The 10241-nt window shown below is 53.9% G+C and overlaps 1 protein-coding gene across 1 annotated transcript in view; it reads left to right on the top strand.

The window, feature by feature from the left end:
- Positions 1-344: 344 nt before the first annotated feature.
- Positions 345-10241, top strand: part of TBX5 (T-box transcription factor 5) — a 47258-nt gene continuing 37361 nt past the window's right edge. Inside the window, exons 1-5 of the mRNA XM_061140843.1 lie at positions 345-491; positions 2194-2288; positions 4401-4520; positions 5365-5512; positions 9298-9450. Of these exons, the coding sequence (XP_060996826.1) occupies positions 345-491; positions 2194-2288; positions 4401-4520; positions 5365-5512; positions 9298-9450 (663 nt within the window). The remainder of the gene's footprint in view (positions 492-2193; positions 2289-4400; positions 4521-5364; positions 5513-9297; positions 9451-10241) is intronic.

Below are 10241 nucleotides of genomic sequence, written 5' to 3'. Positions count from 1 at the left end.
TTTGACGGGCAGCTCGCTTATCGTGGGGGAGCCTGCGCAGCGGAGATGCGGGCCTCGCCTCCTCCCGCTGTGACGCGGGGGCTTTCGCAAGAGGTTGTGCGTGGTCATAAAGTAATAGTAATGCTAAGATTAACGGGACCTTCTGCAGCCTCCTTCAGCGGGGGAAGGAGGTGCTGGGAGCTGGAAACCTCGAGTAGCAGCCGAGTAACTGGCCCCTCCTGTCACCAGAATTGTGCTTCCAACCTTCTCTGTTTGTCTCTCTGCGCCCCCCTCTCATCTGCCTGTCGCTGGCCTTCCCGTCCTCAGAGCAGGACCCCGAGAGGTCGCAGGGCCCCGGGATCACCATGGCCGACGCAGACGAGGGCTTTGGCCTGGCTCACACACCCCTGGAACCAGACGCCAAGGATCTTCCCTGTGACTCCAAACCCGAAAGTGCGCTAGGGGCCCCCAGCAAGTCCCCGTCGTCCCCGCAGGCGGCTTTCACCCAGCAGGTAAGAAGGGCCTCGGGACCCTTTGCAGAAGCCAAAGCCCCTCTATTCAGGGGTTGAGGCGGAGGAGGAAGTGGGGGGGTGGTGCCCATAATTACCCTTTTTCTTTTTATCCCCATTCAATTCCACCCTTCTCTGCCATGCCTCCCCAAATGCCAGTGTATTTCTACCCGCTGTATTGTGACGATTATCTTTATGGCCATAGGATTTTTGAATTCGTGGAAATGGTTAGGGGAGTCATAAAGATCCGGCACTTTGGGGCCAGCGAACAAGGGTCCAGATCCTTCCTTTCCTGCTGCATGAGGTGTAAACTCGGTCTGAACGCCTCATTAAGGGCCAGGTCAGCGGCCGCTTCAGGCTGGCATGAGCGATGGCTTGACCCCTCTTCAGATCTGCCGCAGCCTTCGCCTCCGCCCGCCTTCTCCGCGTCGCCGCCCCAGCCCCGCGCGCCGCATCGTTTGTCTGGCGTCCGGGGCTTGGAGAACTGGCGCGGCCCGGGCCGGCGGCGGGGAGTGCGCAGGGCTGGGCCGGGAGGGCGTGGGGAGTCGCGGGCTCGCCTGGTTGAAAGCTGGGTGCCAGCCGATCGTGAAGCCTCAGCGCCCTTCACCCGGGCGCCCTGGGCGCTCAAGGCGTCCTCTGTAGACCTTGATGATTTTTAAACAGAGTGTCAGAGGGCTGGAAGTGGTTGTCTTGACCTGGAGAGATACTTGCATGTAGCTGAAACCCTTCTTTGGGATTTCGATGGCCTTCCTGGCTTTTCCATCGCCTCTCTCCTCTGCCCTTCCCATCTCAGGAATATGCCCCTATATTTGTAGCGCGGCAGTGGGCACGCATTTTCAGAAACTTAGGTTTTCTTCCAGGAGAAAACAAATCTACCTATTAGACGTTTCTAAGTTATTGCAAAATGAAGATGTATATATATATATATGAGCATCAGTTTTGTAAAACTTGTAGTTGATATCAGGAATGTTAAATTGCTGTGCCCATAATCAAAACAGCTTGAAGTGAATGAAGCTGGATGGAAGGAGGGCCTAGGAAGCATATTCATAGAGATATTTGAGATTTGATAAATTTTGTTTGGGACTGTGGCAACCTATTATAATATATAAACATTTAAAAATGGTAAATTTCACCTATATCTATATATGCACCGCCATGGGGAGATTAAACACGCACATACAGTGTTCGCACATCTGTGTGTTTTTGTGTGGACATCTGGATGCCTACATTGGAATATCCTGAGTGAGTTTTTCGAGATTGAGGCTTTTTTTTTTCTCTCTCTTTTTTCTCTTTTAGCTGCCTCTTGGCTAAAGTGTGATTGGTCCTTTTTTTTTTTTCCCCTTAGCCCCATCTTCCCCATGCACATTCTGGAATGCCGTGATGGTTGGGGGGTTTTCCTCTAGCCTTATGTTGGTGGCATTAGAAGGAGACGGATCTGCACCATGGGGTTAAGACCTTCCCAGAAAGAGCGCGCGCACACACACACACACACACACACACACACACACAGACACACACCACAATTTCCTGGGCAGGGGCTGCTCCAGAGCCCAGACAGCGATAGGGGTTGGGGGCAGTGGTTCAGCCTAGGAGCCCACTGGCTTGAGGGGAAAGGAGAAGAAAACTCTGTGTTTTCAGGGAGTGTGGGGAGCGAAGGCTCATTGTCTCCAGGCCTTCTCTGTGTGACTTTTCTCTCCTCCTATAGGGCATGGAAGGGATCAAGGTGTTTCTCCATGAAAGAGAACTGTGGCTGAAATTCCACGAAGTGGGAACAGAAATGATCATAACCAAGGCTGGCAGGTGAGATGGTCTCCTCTGTGGAGGAGGCGCAGGGAACTTGTGGTAGAGATGAAGAAAGGTGTGGGCGATCAGAAAAGGGGAGAGTAGAAACGGGAGAGACAGAGAGATGGAATATGAATATATTTTGTTTAACTCTATTGTGGTTAAAGAGGCATGGCGAATTCCTCCAGGGATCGCCATCAGTGTTAGGGAAATAAAGTACCTAAAAGATTTGATTCTTGAAACTGGGCATTTCTTCCACGTCCTATATAAGAAGCTTGGGAGGCCATGCTCTCTAAATGGATCAGTAATGAGAGAACGAGAGATGAGATGGGAGAGCCCACGGGAGAATGGAGAGGTGCTGAGACACACAAAGATGAGAGGGGAGCTTTGGGTTTCATGGGATCTCAGACTTGATTCCTCGCCCAGACCCTCCTTCCCATTCTCGCTGACCTTGGAGCGGTTCCAGGGTCGCACCCGATCGCCAAACCTCGGAATCGTTGAGTGTGTTCGCTACCTCTTTCATTGTTTATAGAAAGGAGGCGAAACCTTTGAAACTGAACCGGGGCTCGGCCGGGCTCTATATACAGACACCGATAAACACGGCAGTTTCGTCAAGACACTCACCCCCAGAGTTCCTCTTAAAAGCTCGCAGAGTTTTAGCTAGAAATGCGAGACTTCTGGGGGAGGGGGTAGGAGCGTCGTGCTGCTCGCTGTCCCAGCGACTGGGTGCGCGCGGGCGTGCGCCCCGGCGCGGGGACCACCCCCCCACGGCCTTAGCAACGCTGGACTGGCCCTCCGCGTCCCTAAGGGGCAGAAAGCCCCGGGCCTGCGCGGAGCAGCCGTGTGAAGCCGAGGAGCCGGTAGGCCCAAGCCACCGAGTGTGTGAAGGGGGCGGATGGAGCCGCCTCTCCAGACGCCCACCGCTTCTCCAGCCCAAGCCCCCCGCAATAAACTGACAACAGTGACATTTATTATTATTTGAAATTAAACAATGTCTGCTCCCCCGCTCGGCCCCAGTGAACTAGGAGGCGCGTTCTGTTTATACCAAAGAACTCAAGTCCTCTTCCCATTCCGCCGCCGAGGAGGGAGCGCGGCCGGGGCCTCCTTTCCCCCTCCCCAGCCTGAGCCGACGGGATTTAACTATAAAAGGCCTGCGAAGCCTTCTGCGCCTCCGCCTCCAGGCGCGCTCCCTCGGGCAGATAAACACCGCGAGGCGCGGCTCCAAGGCCCGAGGGAGAGGTCTCCCTCACCCCTTCCCGCCATCCCTGGGCGAGCCGGGCTCCAGCCACTGGTCCTTGCGTCCCGATCGGCTTTCGGGGCGACCTCCATCAAAGGCGGGATGGAGACCAGGGAGTGCGCCTGGGCGCGGAGTGGGCGCGGGCACGGCGCATGCGGGGTTGCGGAACCTCCTTCCAAGCATCCGATCTCGGCAGGGATCGGCTTCTTCCAGAAACCAAATTTTCTTCGCGGAGGGCCAAAACGTTTAGACTCTCCACGTCAGAGTGCCAGCGCCTTGGAGAAGCGGTGAAGCATTTATGAATGAATTCCTGGCCGAGATTCGTGTCAGAGGTCACGCGCCGCGCCATACCCTGGGGGCAGAGGACTGTAGCCAGGACGCACCTTGTGTGGGCACCCTCGCGCGGGCAGTCCCAGGGCGCACCCACCTGGGTGCTCACGTGACGCGCAGCTTTGCGCAGAATGGCCGAAACACCTGGCTGGGCGAAGCAGGCCACTTTTTCCCGCCCTTAAACCTATTAAGCATTTTCCTGCCCCCGAATAAAAAAGTAGGTGTCTGGTTCTGAAAGAGGCATTTAGCAAGAATCGAAATGCGGGGTCCCTTTCTGGCCCTCTTTGAAACCAGTCTCTAGAAGCTCTTTCCTCCTGGTTTCTATTTCCTCCGGGAAATAGGTGTAGTCCCTGCCTGCTTGCTCAGCTCCGGACCTTTCTCTTCCCATAACTTGGAGGGAAACCTGGGCTGGATCTTGGCAAGTGCGGAGCAGGGGCCACCGTATCTCCTCCACGTTTCTTAAAAGATACGTAGATTCTTTTCATAAAAATTTGTAGATGCGATCTTCATATTTGCATTAATTCCCTGCCTCTGTCTCTCCGCCTCCGCCCCTTCTCTTCTAGGCGGATGTTTCCCAGTTACAAAGTGAAGGTGACCGGCCTGAATCCCAAAACGAAGTACATTCTTCTCATGGACATCGTTCCCGCGGATGACCACAGATACAAGTTCGCAGATAATAAATGGTAGGCAACACAGTGGCCGGGTGGGGAGGGTGAGGTGGACCGTGCAAACCCAACTTCCCTTTCCCCACAGAACCAATAAACATTGTTTTGAGCTTCTACTGTGTGCTAGAGGTTTTTGCTGCCCACGGCTCTGCATCCTCCTGACCTCGCCCTGAGAAAAAGAAACAGCAGCCAGTAGCTCCCATTTTATAGATGGGAAAACTGAGGCTCAGAGGAAGTAAAGTGCGGATGTCTGTTGCTGGACTGGAGGGTTTGTGGACCTTTACACAGGATATTGTTCCAAGCGTTGGAGCTATTTCTGGGGGGCATAAACCATTAACAGTTATTTTTTTTATGAGTTACCTGCTTTGAACATGCCTGTTTTATGAAATTGCAAAATCCGTCCGGGGTATTTGAGTTAAACAGGCAGGAGACGAGAGGTTCATTCTTTGGGTACTTTGCTCCCCTGGCTGCCAAGAGTGCAGAGGCTTGAGGACGAAGCCCCTTTGGAAAGCCCTCAAGGATTTTTTTTTTCCCGGAGACTTTTTTGCACATCCAAGCTTTCCAGAATGCACCAGTTGTTCGTGGGCAGAGAGACGCTGCGAGATGGAGCCCTTGGTGCTGGGGAAGGAATTAGGTGGAAGGCGAAAGAGCAAGTCAGTTGGTTAAGTGTGGGGCAGGGGGAACTCTCACCTGGACACCGGCTCTAGGCTTTCTGGGCATCTGGCATTGTAGGTGCCCGAGCAAGACCTGAGGGTCAGGCCATTTCCAGATCTGTCTCGTATTCAGCCGCCGTCGCTGGCTCCCGAGGCAGCCGGCTCCGCGGTGCGCTAAGTCTAGCGGACGGCGCCTCTCCTTGGTCTAGGTCTGTGACGGGCAAAGCGGAACCCGCCATGCCGGGCCGCCTCTACGTGCACCCGGACTCGCCAGCCACGGGCGCGCATTGGATGCGACAGCTCGTCTCCTTCCAGAAACTCAAGCTCACCAACAACCACCTGGACCCGTTTGGGCATGTGAGTACCTCCCGCGGTCCTTTCTTCTATCAGCAGGTCCACACCTCTCTTTCTCACCTTCCCCCTCCCCTTCCTCTTCTCCAGAACTTTCTCTTCTTGGCTCCTTGTGCCCACCCACGCTTCTTTCTTTGCTCCATTTCAGCGGCCTTGGCCTCTTTCCCTGTCTACCTTTTTGACCTGGCCTTTCTCTTCCCTTTCGTTGCCTCTTTTTCACCTCTCTTTGCTTTTCTCTTATTTCTCACACCTTCTAATTCTTCCTGGCTTTCTCCACCTCTCTGCTGCTCAGACATCTGCCCCTGGCGGTCCTTCCTGTTGTCCGTTAATCCACGCTCTGGAGTGTGTCTTTCCCGGCTGGCTGGTGATCTAGCCCCCGGTTCTCCTGGCCCAGGGCTCACCCTGCATCTCTGATGCCAGCATCCAACCCATCTGCTTTTGCTGAGGGACGGGGGTTGTGGGGGTGACTAAAGCTGTTCATTCCGGGCCTGGAATTCCTGTTTGTTCAGCCCCAACTGTGATCAGGGACTGGGGCGGCCCTCTAGCTTGGTGGGTACTCAGCACAGATCACAAAGGCTTGACCACAGTGGGAGCCTTATACCTTATCTTTTGTTGTTGTTGTTCAGCTCTTTGCTGTTGTGTCCAACTCTTTGCCAGCCCACGGACTGTAGCCTGCCAGGCTCCTCTATCCATGGGATTTCCCAGGCAAGAATACTGGAGTGGGTTGCCATTTCCTTCTCCAGGGGATATTCCCAGCCCAGGGATGGAACCAACATCTCCTGAAGGCTGGTGGATTCTTTACCACTGAGCCACCAGGGAAGCTGATGCCTTACCTACCTCCTTCCAAATCCTCTTATCATCGGGATGTTCTAGCTGAAAGGGAGACCCTAGACTCTCTGCTTCCTCTTTTACAGATGGGGAGACCAACCCCCCAGAGGCAAACTCTGGTACCCAAGCCCCTTTGAGCTTGACACCCTCGGGTTTATCAGTTTGTTCCAGTTTCCAGCTTTTCCCTCTCCTCCCACCATGTCCAGAGTGGGCAAGCCCAGATCAGGCTCTTACACCTGTCTCTTACAGGGGCCGGGGGAACCCCCTGAAACTGCAAGATATTGTGGGTGTGGTCTCCTGCCTTCCAAGAGAATGTGTAGCTCCTAGCAGATTCTCTATAGGGTATCACTCTTTCTTCCCCCAAAGAAAAACCAACAGAACATGGATTTGGGGGGAAACATCCCTAAATCTCTTCGTTGGACATGGTCACCAGGACAGAACACAGTCTCTGAATTCAGAGTTCAGAACCTTTAGTTTGCTGATTCCACCAAACAAGTGGGCTGATCCGTCTCAGGGCATTTGACCCTCAGAGCAGCTTAGAGAGGAGGATGGAAATACAGCATTTGTAACTGGGAGCTCACGGAAGGGAAGATGACCTGCCCGAGGTCACACAGCTTGTATTTAGGAAGGAGGATGTGAGGCTAGGTCTAATTCCAGAAGCGATTGGGGTCCTGCCACTCCATCTGTTTAGAGAGAAGATCAACACATGGTCCCCAGTTTGGGGACATGAGGGGCCTGGGTGCAGATGCATTTGGTCAGGAGGGAGGAGGGTTTGTGAAGGTTCTCATGAGAAATCAGGTTCCTGAGGCCTTAGGGCTGATGCCCTGAGCCCACAGGGTCCAGTGGTGGAAGGGGACCACAGGTTGTTCACTGATGCCTTCAGTGCCTCTCTACACGTGGTTGGTGTGAGGCCAGACTGGCCGCTAGGGCAGAGCAGGGAGAAGGAAGGTTCATTACCTTTCTACGCTGTAGGAAGGGTTGCAAAGGGGCAGAGGCGGGTGTTTCCTGGGCCAAATGCTGGGGCCTCCTTTGCGTTTAAACCGGGTATTTTGCCGGCAGGGTCCAGCTAGTGGTGCATCCAAGCCAGGTGTATTCTCCAGCTTGCGTGGGTGTTGGTGCGCGCCGGCAGTTAGGTTTAGGAAAGCATGCTGAGGGAGGCTTTAGGTTAAGCGACGGAGAGAGAGGGGACCATTTTGTAAACGACCTGCCTGCATCTTCCTGGGATGGCATCCTTCTGGAGGCTAGGAGCCCTTGGTGGGGGCCTCTGAGTATCCTTTGTCTGGGCTTCGTAGCTTTCCCTCTGCGGCCCTGGGTGTGCCTTTGGGGTCGCGCTGGGGTAGACCCCTAGGGAAGGCGCGCGCACAGGCCGGCGCCCGAGCCTCGCGCGCCCGTGCGAGTTGCAGGTCTTTCCGAGCCCGCGGAGGAGCTGCCACGCATTACCATCCTAAACTCCGGACTCGGAATCCAAAGCCGCCCTAATGAAATTAAGGGCCATTAGATCGCCCTCGCGCTGATGTCTCCACACTGTCCCCGGCCGTCAAAGCAATTTGGCTAAGCCGGGACGATGGCCGCGCCGGCCGGGGGCTGCGGCGGCCCGTGGGGCCCCGCTGCGTCTCTCTGTCGCCACGCCGCCCGGGCCGGCGTCGCTATCGGCCGGGGAGGCGGCCGGGCCGCGGCGGCCGGAGATTAGAGCCGCGCGGCCCGGGGGTCGGGGAGCCGCGGGGTCCCGAGTCTTTTTTCGCCCCTCCCCCGATCGGGTCCGGCCGCGCTCCCCTCCCCCTCCTCCAGGCGGGTCTCAAGGGTTGGCCCAGGCACCCTGCCCCAGGGTCATCCATGCAAATAATCAGACACTGAGACTCCCTCTGCCGCTCAGTGTCGCGATCCTGGGGAAAAACCAGGCCAGATTTTTCAGCTCAGGAAACGCGGCGGTTAGCCCATTCGGTGGGTATAGCTCTAGAACGTTTTGACCAACATTAGCGTTACCAGCCTCTCGGCAGCTGCAAACTGCAAGGCATCAATCAGACAACAAACTCGGTTGTATTGGTAAGGATGCTCCTCTTCTCTGGTTGGTCCTGCTCCAGAGAGAGAGTGGTGTCTGCAGACCCCTCTCAGTCTTCACTGTGGTGGTTGTAATCATAGTACAGCGACATCAGGGAGACCCCACTGGTCCCCGAGACCCCCTCCCCAAACATGGAGAAGGTAGAAAGGAAGGAGAAAAATATTGCCCATGAAGTAGGATGTCCCAGTTCTGTTTGGGGCCAAGTCTGGAGATAATTCCAGTGGTGGATCCTGAAATGTTGTAAAATTGGAGAAAGGGACTCTTGAGGGCACCCAGGCCCGTTTGATGTTAGGGGGGGCGCTCTTTCTCCCCCCATCTCACACCCCCTCCCACCACTTTGCTCTCTTCTTTATTGACTCCTCTTTGCACATTTTCCAAACAAAGGACCAAACTGGTGATTTTTCCTCCAGTTCTGCAAATGCTTGGTCTCTTCTTCTGCATCTCTTTGAACTTTCTTTTGGGGGGGGGCGCGGAGAAGGGGTGGTTATCTGTATGTATATTTGTTTGTTTCTGTACTCCTTTCATTCCAAAATTGCTGCCCAGACTTCCTTGGGGGCACCAATTCCCCAAACTTGCTTCACTCGCATGGAGGGGGGCGGGAAGTGCCCTATGCAGAGAGTTAATTTATTAAGCAAACTTTATTAAGAATTCTGATTTACTACCCCGTGTGCTTTCGGTAGATTCCAGGAATATTACCGTGGCTTTTTCAGATGGAAATTGTCATTTTTGAAATGTTTCTTTTTAATGAAATCACTGGCTTCTTTTCAAAAACAGGAGGGAAAAAAATCAGACCTGTTTTTGAGAGTCTTTATAAGGAACGTAATTTTGGGGTAGAGAGTGGGGTTTTATGGAAACAAAGGGGGTTTGATTTTTCTTACCATCTCATTTTCTTTATTATTTTTAGATTATTCTAAATTCCATGCATAAATACCAGCCAAGATTACACATCGTGAAAGCGGACGAAAATAATGGATTTGGCTCAAAAAACACCGCGTTCTGTACCCACGTCTTTCCTGAGACGGCGTTTATTGCGGTGACTTCCTACCAGAACCACAAGGTAAGCTCAGGACCCAGGAACCAGCAGGCCTGGGGTCACTTACTTGTTTGCATGAATCCGCAGGGGGCTTCTGCTAAAACCTTAAGCCTCTGGGCACTTTTATTCCACCCTACAGTGGGCACCAACTTCTGTCCAGGGGCCTGGGGCAGGAACAGAGCTGCAGCCTAAGGATCGCAGCTGTTTGTACTGTATTCATAGGCGTGGCATGAAAGTCATACTCCCACACACTAGATGGAAATTGTCAAACCGTGGCTGACCGCTTGGTATCAATACCTATCCTCACATGCAACAAGAAGTCATCCCCCTGTAGTGGTGAAAGATCAGTGAAAAGTAAGGTCCCCGCACTGATGCGCTCGGTGCTCTTGGGTGGGGAACCTGGTGCCACCCTGCCTGGGGCCACCTTTTCTGTGGGGGGCCGGTCTCCTTTCCTCCTCTACTTTTGCCTTTTGGATGCATTTCAGCTCCCATCAGGGGAGGTGGCTGAGTTGCTGGAAACCTTGAGTTTGGACCTTCCCAGATGCTTTCTTAATTGTTTCAGTAATGACTGACCCCAAAGTACATACTCAAGCAAGACTGGCATTGCTAAAACAAAAGCAAAAGCAGAGGAACTTGTGTCACCAGCTGCCTGAATCGAAGCTCTGGGGACTTAAGTAAGATCCTGCCAAGACACAGCCTGGTGAGGGGAGACGTGCACAAGGCCAGCTCATTGTTTGGTGGCTGCAGGGTTATGTAGAGGTGGGATGTCGCAGATGGGTTGTGTCACCGTCAGACCCCCATGCTGTTTGAAATTC

Source organism: Dama dama, chromosome 5 (genome assembly GCF_033118175.1).
Source record: "Dama dama isolate Ldn47 chromosome 5, ASM3311817v1, whole genome shotgun sequence".
Taxonomy (NCBI): Eukaryota; Metazoa; Chordata; class Mammalia; order Artiodactyla; family Cervidae; genus Dama; species Dama dama.
The sequence above is the reverse complement of the archived record's forward strand: the minus strand, read 5'-3'. Positions and strand labels throughout refer to the sequence as shown.